The sequence below is a fragment of the Triturus cristatus genome, chromosome 11 (genome assembly GCF_964204655.1).
Source record: "Triturus cristatus chromosome 11, aTriCri1.1, whole genome shotgun sequence".
Classification (NCBI taxonomy): Eukaryota; Metazoa; Chordata; class Amphibia; order Caudata; family Salamandridae; genus Triturus; species Triturus cristatus.
In genome coordinates this window covers 1114312509-1114338433 of record NC_140594.1, presented here as the reverse complement: position 1 = coordinate 1114338433, position 25925 = coordinate 1114312509, and the positions used below count along the sequence as shown (strand labels likewise).

Below are 25925 nucleotides of genomic sequence, written 5' to 3'. Positions count from 1 at the left end.
ATAGCACAGGACTTATATCCTGCTCATCCCCGCCCGCTCCAGCTTGTCACAATTCTTTATAGAATTCCCTGAATACCTCCAAGATAGCCTCAGAGGTAGTAACAACCTGACCGACCTTATCTCTAATCTCGGGTATTTCAAGATAAACTGCTTTTTGCCTGGTCCGAAGTGTCCCCAACTGACCTACCCTTTCACTGTATTCATAGCACTCTTTCCTAAGTGCCATAATATTTTCGGAAGCCTTACCTGACGAAATATTATTTATAGCAGATTTAATTACCGCCAGCTTGCGCATTATTTCTGGAAGTTCTAGTCCTTCAGCAGTTGCATCAACCAGTTATGCCTCCACAGGTGTAAATTCTCCGCCTTTATCCCTCATAAGCTGAGGGAGGGTCCTTTGACGATTTAAACTGAAAGAGATTCTCCCCCCCCTTATGCCCGCCTTCACTGTATCCCAGCCTACTCCAGCTGGGGCACTACCTCTATTTCTCTCCACAAAATGTGGGATTCACTTTTTCATATGGGAGACATAATCTTCATTAGAAAGTAACCCCCTTTCAGACGACCAAGTCTGTGGAGACCTTTTACCAGTCATGGTGGGAATTTCAATTGCCAGCAGATTATGATACAAGACTTGAGTATTTGTCAATTTGTATCCGACTAACAAGGCTCAAAGGCGTAAAAAAAATAATCCAATATGGCATGCTTCATGTGTGGGGCGAAAAGAAAGTATAGCCTGGATTTGGAGCCTTAACCTTTTGCCAAATATCCACTAGGCCCTAACTCTTCTTTAAATGCTGAAGCGCTCGATAAACCCTGGGCTTCCTATCCAGATAACGTCCTTCTGCTAGATCCCTTGACTACTTCCTATATTCTATTCACCATAATTGAAAGTGCACGGCTACCCTACCAAGGCGTCCCAGCGCTGTATTTATAATTAAATCACCACACATTGTAATCAGGGTCGGCCATAAAGCCAGTTAAGTATTCACATAATCAGGAACAATTGGGTCATTCAAGTTGGACCTATCAGCAAACTAATATCCTGTTAGAACCCATCTCCCAAATTTGTCCGAAATACTGCGGCTAAGACTACAGACATTCCTGCATGCCAATATTGCCACCCCTAAGTACTTGTACCCTGCCTGGTGTATTCTAGCAAAGTATAGCCTACAGTTGCCAACAGATTTTTCTTACACACACCCCCCCCCCCTCAATATGAGTTTATTGGACACAGACTAGATCTGCACGCAGTAATTTCAGCTCTTCAGGTGATCGTTAAGACCGCAAATGCGGATTGTGGCTATACGCAAATGAGCTACTCGTGCCATTGAAAATGTTTTTGATGTTTCGATCTCCGTACACACAATATTACACCATGATCAGTCATTGAACTTGTATTAGACAGATGCTGGCCATCCAGCTGACATTTGGTGAACCTCTCACCCTTCTCTTTTCTTTTGTTAGTTTGCTCTTCTCTCCCCTATTCCCCGTCTCACTCCCGCATCCCCGGAAAGCTCAGCCCCCCCCATCCTACTATTCAAAGCAATAAGACAAGCAAGGTCTGAGTGATGGGTCACATGTTTGCCCTCCTTCCCAGCTTAAATATGCATCCAAACCAAGTCCCTTTTACCCTAAGAGAATGAGAAAAGACAAATGAAATCATCTGCACTTAAACTATAAGAAAATTAACTGCCTTGTTCAAATTCAGTTCCATCCTCGGGCAATCAAAAATACTAATGAGAGAAAATAGAATACGAGAGAAAAAGAAGGATCCGAAACATTTTGCAGGACATTAGGCTTAAACCAGTCAGTGACTCCCTTAAAGTTTAACCACTCAGGCTCATCCCACAAGCTAGGTACTCTTTAGCTTTGATTTTCAAGGTGAACACACAGGTCCTATTTTTAAAAATGATCTTAAGAGGTGCAGGATTCATCAAATAGGCCTCGGCTCCCTTGTCCTGGCATGGCTTTATGAGTTGCCTCAATCTGCATCGCTGACCGTTAGTTACATGGCAGAAATCCAGCCTTGTAAAAAAGGAACACCCGCCAAAATTTCGCTTTGAATCAGGACATGCTTTCTCAAAAACAGCCTCTATCACAAGAAAGTTACCAAAGTACACAACAACAGACCTGGGCTTGGGGAGACAATCCCCCTGTGATTGACTTTGGTTTTTCAACATGAGAGGGAACTGATCGACTCTCTGAAGTTCCTGTTCCCAGTTCCAGGATTCCAATTCAGGAAAAGCTCCCTTAAATAGATTAACCACATAGGACCTAATATTACCTTCGACTCCCTCCTCCAGGCCCAAGATTCTCAAGTTATTTAATCATTGTCTGTTCACAAATTCCTTGAGTTTCCACTGTGTATCTAGGATCTGAGATTCTTTTTTGGGGGGAATATTTTTGTTTTGAATCGTAAACAAATGAAAACACCTTATAGGGCCCCTGACGTGCACCTACGAGAAGATAAAAATACTGAGAAGCAAACATCCCTCCCTTCGCTTGCCCCTCTCTCCCCCCAGGAATCAATCAGCCAGTACATTGTTAAAATGGAAAGCATTTGAAAAAAAAATCCATAGCAGAATTTCGTATACCGGTATCACATATACACCCATTACAACATCTGTGGTTACGCAACCCATGTGTCATGGCTCTGTCCTGCTCCATCCCCAGTTAGCTTCAGTGAATAGTACCTGATCCATCCACTCCAGACGTTGTATAATTTTCAGGGACAACCCATACTGGTATACATAACTTTTTATGCCGCCATATAGATGTTCATGCCCCATCTCCAGTCCTGTATTGTCGGGCTTTCACTCGCTCCTCAGTACCGGACTATATCCCTCTTCGCTACTACCAGTCCTAGGCCACAGAAGAAATGCGTTACTTACCTGTAGCTGCAGTTATCAAGTATTGGTATCTTTCATAGATTCACATGCCTGAATCATTCCCCAGTACATAAATAAAGTAATGTCCCATTAGACATATAGAGTAATAGGACAAAGGCCTCAAATTAGTAACATATCCAGATCCTTTTGTAATAAGGACCAAACTCTAGAGAGCAGCCAATCAGCTGCCACCACCCTCTGGAACCTTCCTGGAAGGAGCTCTAGTCCCTCAGATTTTCCACCGCACGCCGTGCTAAGGGAGGCTCCACTGAGCTCTGCTCAGGTTTTTCCTTATCTCTTGGATTTAAGGTATTTTCTTCGGATATTTCTCTATCTGAGTGAAGTCTTGCTGTCTTCATGTCGGATACTCCTAAGAAAGGCCTTTTTAGGCCATGTGATACTTGCAAAAAGAAGAGATTGCATGTCGACGACCAACATAAGGACTGCCTTTACTGTCTTTATCCAGACCATACTCCTAAAGACTGCAAGGTATGTCATACTTTTTCTACAAAGACTTTAAAAGATCGTGAGGGAAGGCTTTTAACTTGGCTGCAGAGACTTAAGGACAAAGAAGACCCCTTGTCCTCTGAGGAGAGAGAGAGCTCATCGAAATCCTCCTCAAAGACTCCTCAGAAAAGGCCCAGAGACGCTTCTCTAGGTCCTTCTACGCAGCAACCTCAAAAGAAGATGCCCAAAAAGTCTTCAGAGGCTCCAAAACTTAAGGATTTGCCTGCCAGGGAGACTTCTCTTCAGGGGTCGAAAAAACCAGCTTCAGACCCTCTAACTCTTCCTCCAAGGGTGAAACACACTTTTAAAAAGCCTTCCTCAGCCCCGTCGACTACCGCCTCGTCGTCGATGGCCTTGACGACGACAAAATCTCCTCATACAACCATTGGAGTGACTTCGTCGACGACTACCATTTCTACTCTTTCAGTGTCGTCGGCATCTCTTTCGTCGTCGACGACATCTTCGTCGACGGCACATACACCTTTGTCGTCAACGATAAAGATAAAGCAATCCTCGTCGACGGCGACATCAGCGTCGAGGACGACCTCGACGAGTGCCTCGTCGATGATACGCACGTCGACGACCATCCCCATCGACGACCACTTCGACAACGAGAGGTCCCTCATCGACGGTGGTGTCTATCGTAACCATTGAGGATTCCTCGTCAACGACTCCTAAATCAAGGGAAGAAAATACATATTTGCAACGAAAAATAACGAAACCGAGGCGAACGCCCTCCCTTACTTCATCCAGTAGGGTTCAACCATTACTTCCCTCTCACCTTTTGGATGAGGATGATGATTCGGATGAGGAGAGTATTTTAGAGCTGCAAGAAGTCCCTCTGAACTGAATGTGAAGTATCAGGAAGACTGATTATGATGATCAACACATGGATGAGCAGGAGTACTATCATGACGACAGTTATCATCAACAGCCACAGATGGTTTGTCTTCCTTCAGCCTTGCTCTCTGACCTGCAATTTATATCTGACTACAAAAGAGGTTCCCTACCTCTGCGTTATCTCCTGTTCCAATTTTGAATTGAATCAATCGTAAACGTGATTTTAATGCCACCTCTCTCAAGTGCATCAGGTCTGCCTCTCAATCTAGATCTTCCATGTCCCCCACATCACATACCCATTTCTCTTGCAGTCTATCGAAATTATCTGGTATGTTATTCAATGTTTTATATGTAAGGGAGACTGCTCCTTTGCCCAGTTCGTCTATCAACCACCACCCTTCCAGTGGTGAGTATTGCAGGATGCTCTCAACAGGTAGCCCATGAGCCTGGCATGCATGTCCCCATTTTCTAATAAAATACCCTACCTCGGAGAGCCCAATCAGGTCCCACAGTCCAAACCCCTGTAGTTTCTGCATCTCCGAGAGCCAGGTCCCCTACCACAGGGTCGTTACACATGTGACCCTACACCTACGGTACCAAACTAGGCATTTCATAGCTTTACCCCATGCTGTTATGGCTACTTGGGTGGCTGGGAGTAAATGCTGTGTCCACTTAGTCCCCTATAGGTAGTGCATGTACTACCTTGTCCCCCATTTTGCCTGTTCAAGTCTGAAAGTGGAGTGATCTTTGGGGACAAATATCCAATTGAATGATTAAATGGCCCACCCTGTAATAAGCTACCGGGGTCTGGGATAGATATTTCCCCATTGCAGGAATTAAGATCCTGTGCCTTCAGGTCAACTCCGGTGAATCCCCAATCCACAACAGGGTGCAAATATCATCTTCTAGCCTAGTAAAGACCTCCTGGGGGACTTGGTAGTATGTGTTCTGTAAAACATACAGCAGCTTAGCGAGCGAGATTATTTTAAAGATAGCTGCTTGCCCCAGCTAAGTGAGGGGCAGCCCTCTCCACCTCTCGGCATCTTCCTGAAAGGCCTTTGCCACTCTTCCCAGTTTCCGGCAGATCTCCTTCTCCAACCTCAGGAAGATCCCCCTGGACTTAAAGCCAACTCAGGAGGCTACAAGGTGTGTCTGGAAGGCTGGAGCTGTAAGAGTACTGCGTCACTCACGAGGAGCAATGTCCAACATTTATTCCTTGGTCAGAAAGTACAGGGACTCTAGTCTGGAGTTGACCCATTCACCCAATGGATACCTGTCAGCATCTTACCCCAGGGCACTGACGTATAAAAGAGCAGATGCTGTCAGTGCCTGGTGTTGTGCAGGGCTCACCGGCCCCTAATGAAGGGTGATGTCACCAGAATCCAGTGTGCACATCTCCTGTAAGGGCAAGGACGTATGTACAGAGCGGCGGCTCACAGTGATGTCGTGCAGGGTTGGCCGACCTGGGTGAGGCTGAAGAAAGTGTGCAGCCTCTTCTGAGTGGAGCTCCCGAGGTTTGTACTCTCAGATGTGCAGTTTGAGTAAAGGGAAGCCCTCAAATTCTTTTGAATCACTAATATGTTTGGCAGAATAATGCAATTGAAGCTCTGGGAGACCTAATGGTGTGCCCAGGAGCGCCCCTATTACGATTGTCAAGTAAGCAAGACCAGAATTCTCGTTTTCTGGAGATCTACCTCTAAACCTCTGGAGCGAGCGCATCTCCTTTGTTGGCTTATTAAGAAGTGGTTTATGGCAGCCAGTGGCCCCGAAATTCATGAAGACCCCTGGCTTTGGTCAGGTATTGTTGATCGATCTTCGAATTCAGAACAGACTCTTTGATGTACTCTCTCCGGAATGGCAAAGTGTCCTTTGAAAACGCGGTCTTGCATCCCCGCGATCCTCCTACACATGCATCACATTTCCATTTCATAATGCATGCCTTTTATTGAACCTTTTCCCCCTTCAAACATCTTTTCAAAGTTAACTAATAGATCCATTCTGCAATTCGCCGTTTTCATGGCTTTTTATGAAGACTCCAAATTTATCTCCGTTTACTTTTCACACTTCCTTTGAAATCAAGAGCACGAAGCAGACATGCCATGTAGTATCTCTTTCCCCCTTGCTTTACCTCTCACTCTGAAGTGCCTCTCGATAGATGCCTGCCTGTGATATTTCACGGTTTTGCTTAAAGAAAGGCCCAGTTTTAAAAGCTTACCGTAAGAAAGACAGAATTCTAAAAGCTTCTTCGAAATGGCTGTAAATCAATGGAAGAGGACCACGTATTTAAAAGCAGTTATGTTATCAATGCACACAAGAACTTAAAATGAAAAACAAACTTCAAAACCATTGGCTTTGCCCAGCTTATTTAAAATATTGCTTTGCCCAGCTTATTTAAAATATTGCGTTTGTGCAGCACAGCATGAGACCATGCGTTTTATCTGCTGTGGTTCCAATCAGGTTATTATGGTTTTGTTATTCTGTATTCAAAAACATCCTTTCCCGTTATTGGCTCCCCTCAGTACGAAAGTGCATTTTTAACATCACGGTGCAATATTTTCTCAGCTAAACTCAGGACCAGGCCCTTGGATGATGTGAAGGGAAGGCCTGCATTTACAGAAGACAAACATTCAGAGCATTATGGGGCATATGCATCAACCAAACTAATACCGATTCCTTAATAGCGAAAAATAAGGAATCGCCATTAAGGAATCGGTAATTGGCATGCATCAACAGATTCGGTGAAATTTAGCGATTCCTTAAAAATCGCTAAATTTACCGATTCCTTAATAGCGGGGCACGCAAACGGCCTCACTAGCAAATAGCGACTTCGGTAATACCGATTTGGCTAATAGCGAGTTCGGTAATACCGAATTAGCTATTACCGAATCGGTAATAGCGAAATCGCAAATTGCCGCGTCGCACCGGGAACAGGCTGATGACATCACCAACCAGGAAATACTGCTGCCCCACCCACATAGACTCGACAGAGGAGCAGACAGGAGCTGGAAAGAAGGACAGGCTGTGCAGAGTGAGGCCACACAGATTCTGCCATTCACATCACACATCCATCATGTCGCAGGAAGTGCCATCCAGCGCAGAATCTGCACGCAAGCGCAAGAAGAAGTTTTCGGACAGGGAGCTGGAGTACCTCATCGAGGGAGTGTCCAGCAAACACGACCGCCTCTTTGGCAAGCTGTCCCTCAAGGTGCCTGAGAGCGAGAAGCGGCACATCTGGCAGCGCATCCGTGAGAGGGTCAATGCGGTTGGCGTCACTAGCCGCAGCATCGACGACCTGAAAAAACGCTGGTATGACCTGCGGAAGCGCGCAAAAGAGAGGATTGCTGAGAGGCTCCGGGAGGCAAGAAGGACTGGAGGCGGAACAACCACTGCACCATCCAACACAGCCCTGGAGGACCTTGTGGAAGGGACGATAGAGAGGGAAGCCGTTGTGGGGGTGATCCAGATGGACACGTCCGGCGCAGCCACAAGTGCCCAAGGTAAGATGCATGCCTGTGCCACACCCAGCATAGCGTAAATCCATACCCATGCCCCCAGCCCAATCTCACTGTGTCTGCAGCTCTGGCACAGACAGCTCCACACATGACGCTACTGCATCTTGGGAGTTGTAGTCTAGTCAGCCCAGAGTGCAGGTACAGGCGTAAATCCTCTGAGCACAAACCACATATTTTGGACATGGCTGTAGATTGTTCATTTGTTGGACCACAGAGGGACATTAATGGGTACAACACTATGTAGGTGTAATCATCCCACTAATCATGCACTGTTTCACACACAGATGCATCACCTGGGGACTCTGACGACAGCGACCAGCTGATCATTTCTGAGACACCCGTGGAGTCAGACCAGGAGACTGCGCAGGATGCGCACGCACCGCCAACACCTGCCACCCCACCAGCACCACCTCCACCAGCGCCACAATCAACCGCACCAGCACCTGCGCCACAAGCCAAGGCACCAGCACCTGCGCCACAAGCCAAGGCACCAGCACCTGCGCCACAAGCAACGGCACCAGCAAGACAGCCTGCAGCTAGTACAGCCACAATACCGCAGAGGCACAGGCACCAAGTTGCGCCCTTGCAGGAGATGGCAACCCCCCCCCCCCGCAATTGGCACCCACGCAGCGCACATCCACACCACCTGCTGCACCACCTGGAGGATCAAGACACGCACGGCGTCACAGGGCCCGTCGCAGTTCCGTCTCCTCAGCAGACCAGGATGTCCCAACAACCTCTGCAATCGAGGAGAGGATGCTGCGTACACAGAACCTGCAGGGAAGACATGTGGCTAGCATCAGCTGCAATATCGTGCGCCTAGCGAGGGAGATGCGCGCCATGACTGCAGCAGTCACCGACATGGGCTCCGCGGTCAGGGACATGGGCACGGCGGTCAGGGACCAGACCACTGCGGTTGCTGATGGCAATGCTCAGCTCAGGGAGGAGGTACGTGAGCTCACCCGTGCCATCAGGGAGGGCCATGAGTCCCAGAGGAGGAGTAACCGGCAGCTAATGTCGCGTTCAGCCGCCGCTACCAAGGCCATACAACGGCACAGCAACTGCACCGCTGTGTTGGCACGCCGCACAGTCTCCCTGCAGGTGGACCTTGGGCACTTCTGCGGTGATGTGGCCAAGTCACTGGGACACATCACCACTGCTGTGGAACAACTTCAGAGCAGCACATGCAGTGCTGCAGCATTGGGAGGGGATGACACCAGTGAGGCTGCCTCCAGTGTCAGCAGCGTGTCACTGGCAGAGGCCAGCACCAGGCGCCGAAGTTCGCGTGCCTCCACGGGGACAGGCCGTGGTGAGGCTTTGGATGCACCTGAGCGGAGGCTTGGTGTACGTGGCAAGCGCCACTAGAAATTTGGACATGCTGCAGGTCCATGGTGGAGCAACCATGGCCATCCAATTATTGTGTTTGCACAGGCCTGACTTTAAGGAACCTTTTATTTACATTTATGCAATCGGAGCATGATTCCCAATGCTAGTTCTGTTGCACAATCCTCAGTGCTACTGTGCATTAAACAGTTGCACCCATCACCAACTTGTAATGTCTCATTTTACCCAGGGTCAAAAATGATTTTGCATTATGTCTGTCCGCCTCCTATGGCCCTCTGCTGTGTTTGGGATGTGTGCCGGTCGTCGTTGGGCGGGTGGTTGGTCAGCCTGGGGGTCGTCATCCCTGTCCACCTCCATGGGTATCCCCCTTCTGGTGGCAATGTTGTGCAGCATTGCACATACAGCAATTATTCGACAGCATGTGTCTGGTTGGTATAGCATGGCGCCGCCAGTCTTGTGGAGGATACGGAAGCGGCTCTTGAGAATCCCAAAAGTCCGCTCTATCACATTCCTCGTGCTGATGTGTGCAGCGTTGTAGCGATGTTCCTGCGGGGTTGCTGGATTTAGGTATGGGGTGAGTATGTATTCCCGCAGGGCGTAAGCACTGTCACCTAGAAGATAGAAGCATAGACTTAGCATTGGTGATGTACATACATGTGTGGTGTTGGTGTGGGGAAGCGTAGTTCTACGTACCTAACAGGAGTCCCTCTCCAAATTCTCCATTGAGTAGTCGCCTGTGCATTCCACTGTTGCGGAAGATGTATGAGTCGTGTGTGCTCCCTGGGAATTGTGCCACTAGGTCCGTTATGATGTTGTTGGCATCGCACACAACCTGCACGTTGATCGAGTGGTATGACTTGCGGTTCCTGAAAAGGTACTCATTTGCTGACGGAGGACATATGGGGATATGCGTGCAGTCGATGCATCCAATCACATGTGGAAATTGTGCCACCTGGTAGAATGCCTGTTTGGTGCGGTCCAACTGCTGTGGGGTTGTGGGGAAGCTGATGTGTGTGTGGAGCATTGTCAGCATGGCATCTAGGAATTTCTTGAAGAAGCGTGACAGTGCGCTTTGCGACACACCTCCGGCAACCGCAATTACCCCCTGGAATCTCCCTGAGGCCAGTAGGTGCAGGCTGCATAGGACCTGAACGTGCGCAGGGATAGCATTTGTCCTGTGTGTCTGGTGCTGCAGTAATGGTTCCAGGTCTGCAATCAGGCGCATGATCATAGCGCGATTGAGGCGATACTTCTGGTACACCTCGTCCTCATTCTGGCCGAGCAAGGTTATGCGCAGTCTGAACACTCGCTCCTGGACCCTTCTCCTGCGCTGTCCTGCTGCATTGATCCGCATCCTCCTTGCAAGCACGTAGAGGGCAGCCATTTTGTGGGAGCCAACAGGGTCTCCTGGGCCACATTTAAGGGTTTAGTGATTGCCTCAATCATTTGCACATGTAGGAAGAATTTATCCTCATCTTTTTTTTTTTTTTGTAACTTTACCTCCAGGTTTTGATTCCCCTTATTTAGCTCTGGCAAAATAGCGATTTTTGGGATTTTCGTTATTAGCGAGTTTTGTTGCATTGGGGTGCGATTCGTTATTTGCTATTGGCAATTTCCGGGAGCTAATAGTGATTTCGGTAATTGCGAATTCGGTATATAGCGAATCGGTAAATTAGCATTTTGGGTATTAGCGATTCGGTATGTTCGAGGTTATTTATTTAGCGATTCGTTATTTGCTCGGGTTTTGGGTTGATGCATTGGGATTGGGTATTTTTCACTCAATACCGGGAGCTATTAACGAATCGGTATTTTACCGACTGGATTTTGGCTTGATGCATAAGGGTGTTAGTTACTTGTGGATTAGCAATCATACGACATTTTCCTTTCACTTATTAGCGCATTATTAAACAAGGAATATTAATAACATCATCATGGCATTCTGCATCTTCAAAACACTGGTGGCACTGCCAGCATCTCTGTTTAACAGGTAGAGAAACAGAGAAATACTGTTTCTGCAGGTTTTCAGACTCTTCAAAGTACATTAGCAGTAACACCAGGATTACCAGGTGTGTTAAAGCAAGTACTGATTAGTGCAGTAGATACTACATAACATACTCCGTCCGCTTGCGAAACTCCGCAAAATCTCAATGAGTTTTAAGGCAACTCCGCGGATTAAACTTCCGCAAGCTGCACCCAGGCCTAATATATACGCTAATCAGAGTGACATCAGTTTGTCCCAAACACCCTTTCACTCATACATACCTGCCATAAGGGTCTATTTACTGCTTCACTACCTGAAAGTGGGGGGAGGGATTCTTTTAAATCAGTATAGCCACTCCCCTGGAGCCGGTGGTATAGCCGGCATGTGCCAGTGTGGTGTATGCCCTTTTCCCCAGAAATCAAGTGCCTCCTGCAGATGAGTTTTTATTTTTTAATGAAGATTATGTCTGGCTGCAGCCGTTTCATGTATTGGGCCACCAAGCCTCTCCATTTTGTCACCTAGCCCATTGGCGTTCCATGACAGGACTGCAAGTTCCTTGGTGTCGAAGGATTGGCTCATGCCATGACTATGTATGGACTCATGCCGTGTATGCGCCCCCTTATAGTACCACAAAAAGGCTGAAGTGTCTTTATCCCTCCCCCTGAAAAAACAGGACCCTGAATCTCAAACATAATCCCTAACCCTCCCCCACCCGACAAGGACACCAACGTGTAGGTACCAAACTATAACTACTTGTCATGGGAGAATGAGAGGTCTGTAGCCCACCACTCCACCCAAAAACTCAATCCCTCAAAATGTTAAAAACACAACCCGAGCCTACAGCCCCTGTACGCGGGGGCTCACTGTGTAACTTAGGAAAACGTTCTGCTCTGGAGCCTTGAGCAATCAGTGAAGGGGACTGGAGAGACTTATTGTGAAGGTGGAGAGGCGAGACCCAGTCACTATTTACCCACAATCCCTCTCTAAAATTTTTGCACTCCAACATAAATTGGTCACAGATTCTCTCCTCCTTGTTTTCCCCAAAGTTACACAGGGCAGCAAGTTTTCGGAGTGCTGTTACAAAGCCTTCTACAGACTCATCACCATTCTGTTTCCTCTTGCCAAAATAATATCTCTGCAATATTGACCAAGTAATGCGTATCTAATTTTTTTAAGCGCCGTCTCAAATTCACTAAACCTATCACCAAACTCCTTCCTCCGGTAAATTCTCATATACCTTTCAGGCCTTCGCCAACAGACAATGCACCAAAATGAAAGTTTTCTCCTCCGAAGATAAATTCGGCCCTCTGACTTTCAAATAGTAAAGACCCCACTGCCATATACTGGGACACTATCCTACTCCCCTTACAACCTTCCTGTGCCGATGAGTCTGCAACGACAACTGATGCCATGGCCGAGACCCCAAAGTAGTAGCCTTTAAGTGTAGACTGGCCGTTCCTCCCTTGTGACTTCCACACTCAAATGCTACCCCCAATGTTCACCGAAACCCCTCTGCCCCCCTTTTCACTACGACTACAGCACACCGCCCCCTCAGAATATGGAGGGTGATATAGAGAACTTTAGAATCGCAGGATGACATGGCCTGTTATATTTTAGATTTAGCATTATTATAGTTCGGTGTTTGGGAACAAATATGGATCTGTTTAATGCCTCAATTGAGCAATGCTCATATTGGGAATTGACCTGCTGGTAGTATCTTAGAAAGAATCAATACCACCCAATGAACATATATTTTTTTCATACACTGCATGCTATTTCATTATCCACCTCATGGACTTAATATTGCCCAATCGCGCATATATTAGATATATGTAGAATATGTGGTGCTATTGTACATTACTGACTGATTTATCCGACCTATGTACCCCACCGTATGGCATGTGTTCCAACATTTCAATGTTCATTGTACTGTACATTTGACGTTTAATTGTACATGGAAAGAGGGAAAATAACAGAAAATTCTTTCTCAATAAATACATTTTTTTAAAACAATTCCGACATGCCACATTTACTTTTAATGCAAGTCATCAAAATGCACTAAAGTGGATGTTCGGCGTTAGTTACTCACTGGGTGTCAGCGAGCTTCTGATAGCTTGCAATCGACAGGGTGGAAACCCCTGCTGTAGTGAGTGCTGTGGGGACGAAGGGGTGAGGTAGCGACTGGAATCCTGTAAGCTGCCACAATAAACCCACCAAAAGGGAAGCTTCAACAAAGACAAGCAGGAAAGAAATAAAATAATATTCCCAGACACAAACAGATATGCACCAAAGTGGAAAGATACCAGTAGTTAGGTGCTGCTCAGTGGGAGTAAACCGATGACAACAAGGAGAGGCAAAGAGGAAAGATTAACCACTAGCAAGCATGCCTTTTTAAAGGACAATCAAACTCACAAATATAAAGTGATGGGCGTGCTGTAAACCCACAAAGTGTATATAACAAGTCTCAAAGAGCTCACGCACTGCCTAGGCTCGACCTAAAAAACGCTCCGATACAGAGTATGATTAATTTAGAACTATAAACATGGGGAGATTTTCAACATAGATTGTGATGAATTCCATCAAATATGTTGCAATTTTTTCTCGCTTTCATTTTGCTTTCAACGACTGCCTAACCATTCTGTTTATTTTGAGAACCTGAATCCACATTATCTGCACTACACTAGGGCATTAGTTATTAAAGCTTTGCAAAGTTTACAGTGTGGATTACATGTGTATGTTCATCCATATGGACAGAGGGTTTAGACCCCACCTATACATAATCCTATAGTCTTACAGGACTGAGAATTGTCCAAGATCTAGCTATCACAGTAGGGGGGGTTGTGTGGGTTACAGTCTGACAGATCTGGTTTCCAATAACTATAATTTTGGAAAAGTCTGCATCCTATAGAAGGCTAGATTATCCACACATGGGACATATTTTGCCTTGGAAAGGTTAAAAACGTATGAGAGGCAAACAGATTATTTAGAAGCAAAATGTAGTAGACAAACCCATGGGAAAAAGCCACCCGTGGGGAGCGTAACCCTATGAGAACTGGCAGGCTCAGGGTGAGTGTGAATCATTGTTCTGAAGTTACTTAGGGGATAACAGTGTGCCCTACCCTATCCTCAGCAATAGTACAATGGCCAAAGAACCATGGGCAGATGAAGAACAAAATCTGTGTGATTTGGAAACAGAGAAGAGGAAATATACCAGGCACACCAGTGTGCCAATACCCTGAGGCAACTGGAGCGATCCCTCCCAGGCCGCTCCCACCTTGAAGCAATTTAAGTCGGTTTTAATCAAATAGTCAATAAGCTGACAAAATGATCTCACTCAAAGAACTCCAGACTTGGCACGCCGAGGTCATCATAGAAGAGAGTGCAAGAAGTATGCTGGTGACTGGGTGTGGAATGGAATGCTGAAAGAGTAGTTAAAGGATATTCAGCTTGGAACTCCAGTGACAAGATTTTGAAAATAGCTCGAGGAACCACAACAGAGTCATACCAACAACAGACATCTGGATGGGATGGCATTCAGTATCTTGGTAGGATGCAGAAATACTCCATACTAGTGATGGACTGACTCTAAATTGAAAGAAGTAATTTGTGTTATGTGTCTAAATATCTGCACAGCAATAGCATTTGTGACAAATAGGTTTTTTGTGCAGAATCAGTCAACAGAGTCCAGTTTACCACAAATGAATTGCAAGGGTTCTAAGCCTATCACGGCCTTCATCATACAAGAGCACCACCATACCATTTGTTGGGTCAAGATCTTGCAGAACAAGTGAACTGCAAGGTGAAGGCGAGAACACAGCTACTAGGGAGGTGATACCTGGTATACATTCAATTGTCTTGGTCTCAGCAGAAGTAGCTATTTTGAATAGCAACCATTATGAGTAGCAGTTTTGTTGTCACCCCTCATCTGTGAGGTACAGTCCTTCTAAGGTTTTTAAGTCTGCGATAAAACAAAATATCTGCACATTTCTTGAAAATTGTCACACGCTTCTGCCTTTTTAAATTCTTTAATTAAGCTGAAATTCAGTAATTTTGGTATCTCAAGTTCATGTTGGTTTGGGTGCGGTGCTGTTTTGTCTGCTTTTGTTGAATTATGTGACGCTACAAAAAGACTCCTAAAGAAAAAAGTAAATTCCCAGTAAGCAGTCCTTCCCAAGATGGGTCGATGCTGCCTGTTCCGTAGCCAAAAGGTGTTTTGGCACTCATTGAAAGCCCATCCAACAAGGCCCCTGAACCGGATGGTATCCCCATTTAGCTCCTCGTATGTAATATCAACCTATGGGCTCCTTTGCTCACCAACGCCTTTAACAATTTTAACTACACAAACGTACCCGTGCTCCTGGTCTAAATCAATAATAATGCCTATTTACAATAAAGGCTATCATACAGAGCCACAATGTTACCCACCCATTTCATTAATTCATTCCACGGTTAAAGGGCTGGGTAGAATTAGCTTTAAAAGGATTAAGCTGGGGGTCAAAGAACATGATATTGTGAGCACTTGTCAATATGTTTCAGAGACGGCCGAGGTACCATTGGCGCCGTGTCTGAATCTTCATCTATTCATTAGTAGATATACCACAGCAAGGTGCTGCCCATTGTACCTGGGCTTCATGGACCTTTCTAGTGCTTTTGACCGTGTTACCTGGTGAAACCTTTGGCTGGTGCTCCTTTCTATGCGGATGGACCCATTTGCTCTCTGTCCTTCACAGTGATCTGGCTGGAAGAGTCAAATTCAGAATCACTGGAGAAAGTACCAACTCTTAGTCTAGAACGTGGGGTATGACAAGACTGTATCTTGGTCCAGCCTATGTTCATATTATACATCAATAACTCAAACACTAGATTAGTGAGGCAGGGATTGGATGTAAAAAACAAATTCCTCAGTCATCCCAGCATACAGAAGCGGATGAGGCTGTCCTGTTGGCATGTACCCCCATTAGCCTTGCCAAACCGGTATCTGCCATGGCAAGTTTGGATCAGGATATAAATTATTCTAAATCATAGATAAGGTTATGCAGTATACTGCTAATATGTATTCCTTCTCAATTAGGGAGAATTAGTTAATACAGTTCTCAAGTTTTCCTTATTTGGGAGTGATTTTTAACGGCAATCAACGTTGGCACACTAACAATTTTATAAGAAGACAAAAATGTTCACTATCTGTAGAGGATTTATTGCCCTCACTGGGTAAGAAACAGTTAACACCTTTTCTTAGCATTTCTGAAAAAGAATGTCTCCCCATCGCGACTTATGGTGCCGGAATTCGGGGATACTTCAATACCACTGGCACTACAAACTCAGAAAAAACGTTTTTGCTGGCTTCTACGTTTTATCCCTCCTGCGCCACCAGATTCCCCCCTCTCCCCCCCCCCCCACCGCTCCAACTACATATGTCACGAAGAGTTGGGTCTTTTGCATATCGAGGACTTAAGGTAGCCCCCGTGTTGCTATGGATATGTATATAGTCAAATAAAGTGCTAGTTTAAATAATTAGGTAATTAGATTAGAGACTGCTTTAAATGTAGTCATTGGCATAACTTCCACTAGTTGTTTAATGTAAAGCAGACCAGCATTTTATTAGGTAGGATGGATTTTTTTGACAATCCTATTTCAATTTGCAAGAAGGATAAATGTCAAGCCAAGAATGCCTTTACAGCTTTGAGACCGTCTGTCTCTGATCATATTGAATTCAGTAAACCCAGTATTAGGCAGTACTTAAGAGAGCTTAAGCCCACTCTTATTCACTGAGTCTTATCTCTTGCGCAATATTGGCCACTGAGAGTGGGCCTTATTATTTAGGTTTAGATCAGCACAATACGTTTTTTTGTAGGGTTTCCCTCTGGGCTAATATTCAACAGACAGATTGCTAATTGACCTAGCGATAATGCTTCAAAACATACATTAATTTCGCTTTACTTAATTCTGCAGATTTTATGTTTTGTACTCTAAGAGGTTTCGAACTAAGCTTATAAATTAAAGCAATCCCAGAAGACATTTGCCAGCTTTACACTTTCTACAGTTATTAAATGAAAATGTGGTGTGCTTGGAGGTAGCCTCCCTTAAAATGTATCGCCTGATGCTGCAATGCCATGAAAGTTTAATTGCTTTGTATGATGATTTCTAACTGTTTTACTGTGGTACTGCCTGTACTTTCATGATTATCTCAGAAATAATCCAATAAAGTTTTCCGATGATGATAATGATGAGTAGCAGCTATTTTGTGTACACAAAAAAGTAGGTATTTTGTTATTAACTATTTTAGAATGAACAGGATCACATTAGTTTCATGTAGTATGTAAAAGGTTATGGCAGTACAGGGCCATATCTAATATCAATAAAGACAGGACCTGCTTTTCAGGTTACATTGCAGGAATCACATTATCAAGCTGTGGTCAGGATGAATTTCTAGGAAGAGCCCACATATGAAATTCATTAAGGTAAACAGAAAGGGTACATAGAGTGCAGACTCAATCGCTCGATGCGTATGGCCGAAGGCAAGCATCACAACAGATTAATGATTGAAAAATGAGACCGATCACACAGGAACACCTACCTCTTGTAAGATTTGGCCCAGGGTCTCTCTGCACTGCCTAGGTTTCCTAGGAGATAAAGAAAGACCAATTATTTTCTTAGCAAGAGGTGTACTGTTTTGCTTTATTGAGTGACCTTGATTCCTGGGCCTCTGCCTGTGCAAAATAAAATTTCCTTACCAAATTTAAACCGTTAAGAACATCAGATGCCTTGCCAAGTAACCATACAGTGCGTCAATAGCATTCTCTCTGTAGTACCATATTTATCTAAAAATATCTTTGTATTACCCCCATTTCAAACTCTTCACCTGCTCTTAGATATGTCCCTCAGCCCACATAGCCAACATACATTAGACAGAAAACAATACATCTGTGTTCTATATCATGGACACTTACTCCTCAGCACATACACTACATATATGTTGTTGAAAATGTTGAAGCATGACATAATAATCTGGCTTTTGGCATTTATTTATTTCAATTGGTAGCTTTTTCTTTTTCTCAAAGCTGTATTATTTCCCTACTGTTTTTGATGACCATAACAGAGCTTGTATCAACTGGTTTCCCCTATGACAGATGAGGAAAATCACCATTTCAATAAAATAATCCATCATCCACTTAAGAACCTACGCACACTTTTTGAAATTCAGATCTGATCTACTTCGCACCTGAATAGCCAATAATAATAATCATAATTCACTTGGAACACTCTGAAAAAGCTGTGCCCCGTTCTGTGAACTTTATGAATGCACCCATTAATTTATAGAGCGAATCCGGATTAACATATTTCATTTTGTCTTCCCTCCACACCTAAAGTGCAATTCTTCCTTTTTTTGTTTTGTTTTATATAGCGCGAACTAGACCGAAGGTATCAGAGCGTTTACATGTGCACCAGTCGCGTTACAGACGGACACATTCATTTTTGTTAGGCACGGGGCAGTTAAGTGATTTGCCCAGAATCACAGGATATTGAGCATCCCTGCCAAGACTCAAACCCGGTTCCCCAGCTTCGAGGTCGACCGCCCTAGACGTTAGGCCACATCCTCTCTTCCTCATATAACAATGTGCACCATTTGCTGAACATATGAAGAGTGGCTCATGCCTGTACAGTTTAAAAATACACAGTATTTATTTGGGCCTAGTGTTATTTTTGTTCTCATTATGGCATAATGAGTATACTCCATTTGCAATACTTCTCCACTATCAACGTAATTTGTTCCATCACACGCTGCAACAAACACTCATTTTTCAACATTCATAATTTGATTTGCAGTCTACATCTGATGAACAAGTTCCTTTCTTACCTTTCTAGTTTAGTTGCCAAAGTAAGAGTGAAGCTTGCCTCCTGGTTGGGATGATAAGTGGACGGGACTACTTGGTACTTCCCGGGGGCCAATGTGCACTGTAAGGTCACTTCTTGGGCATAGCGATGAGGCACGCAGCTCGCCACTGGCTCCTGATGAGACGAGACACAAGGAGTCCTAGCATCTTCCTGCAGATGGTAAAACCAATGCGAGAATGAAGGACCAACATCCCTTGAACCGCTTCCTTGAACATGCTTCCAGTGAATGTACCTGAGAGAATAGCATGGCTTCAAGAGGCTAAAACAGTGGGTAATTTTGTAGTGGAGTAATCTAGCTAAAGGTTGCAAAGCTGGCGCATCAACAGCAACTCCCTAGCAAATATTTCATTCAATTTCTGAAGAGGTACACTTTGGACGTTACAGCTTTGGACCCCTTAAGCTAATCCACACCAATCATTACCAAAAAGAAAAAAAGGCAACTACTACATTTATGCAGTTTGCTAAAGTTTTAGTTTTATGATAGGTCACACCAGTATTCACTTACTTGTTTAAGTACCTTAAAGAGGACTTGCAGACATAATAAAATAGGATGTACAGCATCTTAAAACTGCCTGTTCTGTCAAGCACTGAGTGAAAACTTTCTGTGGGCTTAGGTTTGGTGATGAACAGCGGAATGCTAGCTCCAAGGCCCTGTGCTCACTGTGCCACTGGAACCAAGCTATACCTAACTGAGGAGCCCCAGTCATGGTGAAACCGGTCTTGTGTTGCTGGTGTTCAGAGAGGACCTGGCCTGGAAGATCGGGCAGGACTGTTCCGATTGGAGCAGGATCAAGACTGAATTGGATATGGCTGGGTCCAAACTGAGTTGGCATGGTGGGCTAAAGAACGATGGGTTGGAATGTTACCTTTAGCGATTGCCAGTAGTTAGACTTATTGCAAGCATTTCTCCCATCAAGTTGTGTGTGTTCAATTTCCACCTCTGGCACCAACTCCACCACTCCTTTTCCACAGCAGGGCTGCTGCCTCCTGATGCTGCATCTGCAGCTGGTCCTCTGACTGAAGAGACTATTGGGGAGGGATATGGGGTGGGGTTAGGTGGGGGATAGGATACATTCTTTCTGCAATTTGAAGGACCCATTGATCTGATGTGGTGGCCTTCCAGGCTTGCCTAAAGGATACCTGTCCTCTCATTGGCACTATATGCTCCTTCCAGGACAAAAGTACAGCAACTTCTCTAGTGGATCTGGGGAGGAAAAGGAGGAGGTCTGGTTCTGCCACCCTTTGCCCTTGTACTGACACACAAAGGTTTTTTTTGCTTTTGGGTTGTTTGGGCAGGCTGGGATTGCCTAGATTGGAACTCACTCAAATTTCACTTAACTTCTGAAATGGATGAAAGTCCTTTGTGGAAGATTACTGTCCCAGTGACCTGGCAGTAGCTATTCCAGTCTTGAAGCCCTCTAATGCAGCATCTATCTTTTCTACGAAGCCATCAAATACCATGTGCATAAGTGTGGCCTGGACATTGATTGAAAAACTTGTATAGTGCAAACAGGCGTAGGGCCACAGAGGACTACATCGCTCTGGCCAACGTGTGCTTGGTATATAAACTAACTCCAATAAAATGCCTGGACCATCGCCAACAACCAACCCAAAATAATCTAGAAGATGGTCAAGGAGGCTGTGCACTACCATAGCTACCATAGGCTATGGGTATAAAGGCTAAGAAGACAAGCTGCACTGAGGGATTGAAATTCCAGGTTGCCTATCAGGAATATCTGTTTGTGTACTTCTAATTTCTTTAACTCCCTATCCGGTGGGTGGCAGGGAAAGATTCTGAATTAGGTTTGGATGCACACTATCACAATGGATAGAAAGAAAGGCTATTTCCCTCAGTGACTGCTTGTGTGGACTGTATCACCAGCTACAGTAAGACCCACTGCTGAAGCCATGATCAGTGTGGCTCACAACTCTTTTACGGATTCCAAAAGGGCGACATTAAACAGATGCAGTGGCTCTGTATTAGTTGCAGTTTGGAGGACCTTAGTAAGAATGTTCGAAGCGCGAAACAAGGCAGGAGCAGCTATGAAATGAGACCATCTCCTCAGATGCCGGACCCAGAGCTAGCTCTATGTCCAGCATACTGTCTGACCTGCTTGTATTTTGAAGAGCCCAGCGGTCTCCATTCTCAGATGTGGAGAGCTGGTCAAGGTTGGAATTCAAAAGATGTCCCAATGAGACTGCAATTTCTGCAATTACTGGGTGCATCAAGACTCAATGAAGTAACGACGCTATGGACAAAGGCAGTATCTACGGCATCAGCATTGTGCCAGCAGGAACAGACGAGGCCCTGGGTGTAAAATCATCATCATATGGCACTGGAAAAGGATCCAAAGGTGTCAGAGGGATGCTCAGTGCAGAGGGAGGTTCCATCGGCAAGCACCCAAGCAGAGCCCCATATGGTCCCTTGGAGCCTGGTTGCGCTGTAGGGTGAACCAGGTCAAGTCAGCACCAGACGACGGAAACCTACCTGGTAAAGCTACTGTCAATGGCACCAGCAGTGGAAGTGGCCCCAGAGCTGGTGGGAGTGCCCTGGGTAGGAACCTATTCTAATAATTCCTACTCTAGAAAAGAGACACCAGGTGAAGAAGGTTTAGGTGGGGGATTTACCCTTTGACCTCAACCACCTTCTGGGAGCGTGGGAACCATTCTTATATTTTTTTCTCCTCTCCCTAGATGACGGCAGCGAGACCTGAAGCGAGATCATGATTGGTACTGATCACTTTGATCTTCCTTTGCAGAGTACTCAGAGTTGGTGCTCGCTCTCCTTGGTTGCTTTTGAGTTCATCTGAAGACAAAGGCTGCAAGTCCTGATGTCATGTCTTTAGCCAAGACACCACAGGCAATTGTTTGGTTGGACAGTAATCTACATTTGACAATTGCACCTGCGACACAGCTTAAACCGAAGTACTGTGATGGGATCATGTCCCTAAGGCAATGCACTATTTGTAAGAAAATATTCTGGAGAGCTAAAATCACCTCAGAACTGAGCAGAGAAGCTATGAATCTGAGTCGAAAGATAGCGAAAAAGAAAACAGCTGATGTCAGAGCGCTATATGATCTAGTGACTCAATTTCGAAACAGAGCCAAGGCCCTCTACTGGCGAAAGAGGGATATGTCAGACGTTTTACTGATGCAGTCTGGAGACTGGGATATTGAAGAGGTGAGCAATCTGGAGATAGAAGTAGCCATCGGAAAATGAGATGTTATACTGTACATTATGAGGATCTGTTTGCAACGTTATCAATTGTTTTGACTGATATAAGGCCACTATGCAAGTATTTTTTTTTGTCTTCAAACAAGTCCACCATTTTGTGGGACTGGTCTCGCTGATGACATACTCTTCTTGCTTTTTCCTCTGCTATTAATCAGACATCGTAAGGGATTTTCCTCTGATTTAAAAAATACTTAAATCAAAACTTTAAACTCTCAAAGTCAGTGATGATGTGGCAAAGCAAATAAACTGTTGTAAAGAATACATCCGTGTGCAGGACAGGTGTAAAAAAATGTCCTGACAAAGGTGAATTCGACAAATGGAAGGCTTGAGACAGACTTATGACATGAAGTCAAACACAAGGCACCAATGGCTTCAAAGAAACCTCTGCCATGAAGATTAACTTCAGGAAGGTTGACCTCCAGAACAACTATTGTCATGAAGGGGAGATCCAAGAATAGTGAGATTCAAATAAACCTGTTAAGAAGGTGAATTCCAGAAAAACCTCCAGTGCCAAAGTGAACTCCAAGAGCACAGAACTGAAATGAAAAATCTACCATTAAGGTGAATGCCCGGACTGAAGGACTCAAACAATATTAATAGTGGAACTTGTAACGCACATAGCTACTTTGGAACAAAGCGTCCCAGCGCTGCGGTACAAGATTTCATGTGCTACACACTCGCAGAAAGTAAGATCAATTCTAAGTGAACAACCACGTGTTAATTTTTTTAAAAAAAAGGATTTCCGAAGGGTCCTGTCCGACAGAAAGAGGCAGCGAATGCCATAGTTTCGAAGCTACAAAGCAAAAAGAGCTGCCACCAAGGAGCACTCTTCCAACTTTCACGATGCAGACGCTCCTCGCCCGCAAGGATCTGAGACTACTTCAAGGGGTACAGGGTTGAATGAAAGACTGTATGTACTGAGGGCTACTGTTTGTCAAAGCTTTAGCTTTATAGCAGTAACACAATGCCTTGAACGAGATCTCTGCTTCACATGCAGCCAGTGTAGCTTAGCAAGTGAGGATCTCAAGGAGACGTGTTTCGGGAGATTGAGTAGCAGAGGAGCCGCCGTGTTCTGAACTCGGAGTCGCATCATACGAGACTGTGACACCCCCAGGTACAGCATGTTACAGTAGTCTAGCCTCGAGAGGATTAAGGCCTGGATCACAGATTTCTTTGCAAATTCTTGGAGCAAATCCAGGATTTTTGTCAGGGTCTTGAGGATTCTGAAGCGTTTCCCAGTCAACGCTGTAATTTGGCTGTTAAAAGACAGCTTCTGTTCAAACCAAATGCCCTCGTTTTTATCCTAGGGCTTGGGGCTGGGTAAAGGGCCAAGAGTTTCAGGCCACCAAGAGGTCAACCAGATGTTGGGTTGTTTGCCCAGAAACAAGACCTCTTTCTTCCCGGCATTCAACTTTAAAAAGTTTGCTTCATCCGCCAGGCAACCTCGTCCATACACGACCTTGCGAAGTAGCTGTGGTTGCAGCATCCTCGGAAAGGGTGATGATCAGTTAAGTATCATCTACATAAGTGATCACGGTGAGCCCATAATGTTCAATGTTCTTGGCCAGAGGAAGCATGTATATATTAAATAAGGTTGGACTCGGAGGAGCTCTGAGGTACTCCCGGCTGCAGATTATACACTTGAGAGAGATAAGGTTTTTGACACATCTGGAAAGTGCGTCTGTGTAAAAAGGACACAACCCCACCATAAGGCCATACGGCCGTCATCACATCCCCACAGACGCTCAATGAACAGATTGTGCAATATGGTGTCAAACGTCGCACTGAGATCCAGTATCAGAGGAGCGGCAGTGTCTTCGGTGTGCAAGAATTGACAAATGGATTCCAAGTCTAATAGCAGGACCCACTCTGTACTATAGGATGGGTGAACTCCCAACTGTGTCCTATGAAGAAGATTGTTAGCCTCGATAAACAGAGAGCTGTCAATTTACATGCTTGTCTGTGACTTTAGCCAAAAGTGGCAGCAATGAAACAGGTCGGTAGTTTTCCGGATTAGTAGAATCCAGCAGTGGTTCAAAGCAACCCTTCGCAACAAAAAGTGACCTGAAGCAGGGCTTGAGAAAAACATCTGCAGTTAAGGTAAACTCTAGTAACACGCTTCAGAAATCTTCCACTTTAAAGATAAATGAGTCCATGTTGTTAATCTTGTAATCTCTGTATTACATTGCCTGAAGGCATCTGCCGCAACTTAAGCTGCAACTCAAAAGAAACAACCTCTCACCAAATGTCAACCTTCCACCGAAACACACCACTGACCCAAGTGATCACTATGTATGATGCTGGAAAACCTGCTTCATGACTATGTGCTTCATTTCTTTTGACTGAGTAAAGCGGGGATGCAGAGAAACAACCTGAAGAACAATTGCTAGATCTTTGTATATAAAAATTAAACATTTACCATAACAGTTAAGCAGGAATATACTTTTTAAACATAATCAATAGGACAAAGTGTAAACACAGCTTTCTTTCTACAATCCTATCCAATGGAAAATCATACATATAGGCATAACAACCATTTCTCCACACACTAACACAGCCATACACATCAAGACCAGGCAAAGACATTTCTATACACAGTCAAACAAACAGCCACATAAGTTGACGCACAATCACACAATCATACAAAACAAACACTTCTACATAAAACCACAAAGACTGTGACACATCTAAAACTTGACTCCTGTCTTTATTTCCACTTTCTCGTGCCACTTTTGTTAACTACATTTTATTATTTTTTTAGGAATTCCCTTTCCATGTTCTTGGTCACAGAATCCCCCAGAGACCTTCCTGTCACCCCCCCTAGTTTTACTAAAATCTTCATTGACAAGTTAATCAATTACATCACTGCACATAAACCTCTTTCCAATAATAATAAATAATAAATCATGAAAAGAGTGCTTAACAGTTTTCAAACCACACGACTCTACTAAAGGCAAAACCTTTAATCAAGTAATCTCAGAGCATTTCAAAGTATGAAACCACAAGGCTTAATAGGAATCTAGGCTGCTTTTTCAAATGTTAGAAACTTTAAGTGAGGACTCTCCGAGAGAGATAAACTTTAAATGGAAAATGCAATTAGTTCAAACATCAAGAAAGACATTTGAACATGTCCTCAATATTTTATTTTCTTCCTTAAAGTGCATTTTCTACCCTTTAACAGGAACTAGTTATGCAAGATAAAAAATACAATCTCTTCAAAGGTGGTTTGATTGTACATACCATGACAAATTTGATCTTGATCTGGTCCGCATCAGGTGCTAAACAGCAGATGAACGTAGTCTTATGTGACAAACACACAAATATCACTTTACCATTATGATTGACACAAAAAGTACCATTATGTGAAAAATAAAGTGCCCCTGTGATTCAGTAACACTAGAAACCATTTAAGCAGCAATAACTTGACCTAAACGTTTCCAGGAAGAGTTTATCAGTCTCACCTCCTTACAGGAATCTGACCAATTACTACTTAAAGAATTGTTTAAGCATGGTGATGTTTGAAAGCAATCATTAATGCATAGCTGTTTGTAGGTCCTGCCATAGCATCTCAATGGAGGCCGACTTTGGCCTGGTCTTTACAAAAACCCTGGTTTTCTTCCTTTTTAGGCATTCATCATAGCTTCACTGGTGTGTTTTTGATCATTGTCCTGTTGCATTATCCACTTTTATGGTTAGACTCAATCATTGTAGCACATCCAGTT

At 44.6% G+C, this 25925-nt stretch overlaps 1 protein-coding gene across 1 annotated transcript in view; it reads right to left on the bottom strand.

Moving 5' to 3' along the window:
• CAPN10 (calpain 10) overlaps window positions 1-25925 on the bottom strand; it is a 123660-nt gene that overhangs the window by 12909 nt on the left and 84826 nt on the right. Inside the window, exons 10-11 of the mRNA XM_085635625.1 lie at window positions 18931-19118; window positions 17650-17695 (exon numbers count right to left, since the gene is read on the bottom strand). Coding sequence (XP_085491751.1) covers window positions 17650-17695; window positions 18931-19118 — 234 coding nt within the window. The remainder of the gene's footprint in view (window positions 1-17649; window positions 17696-18930; window positions 19119-25925) is intronic.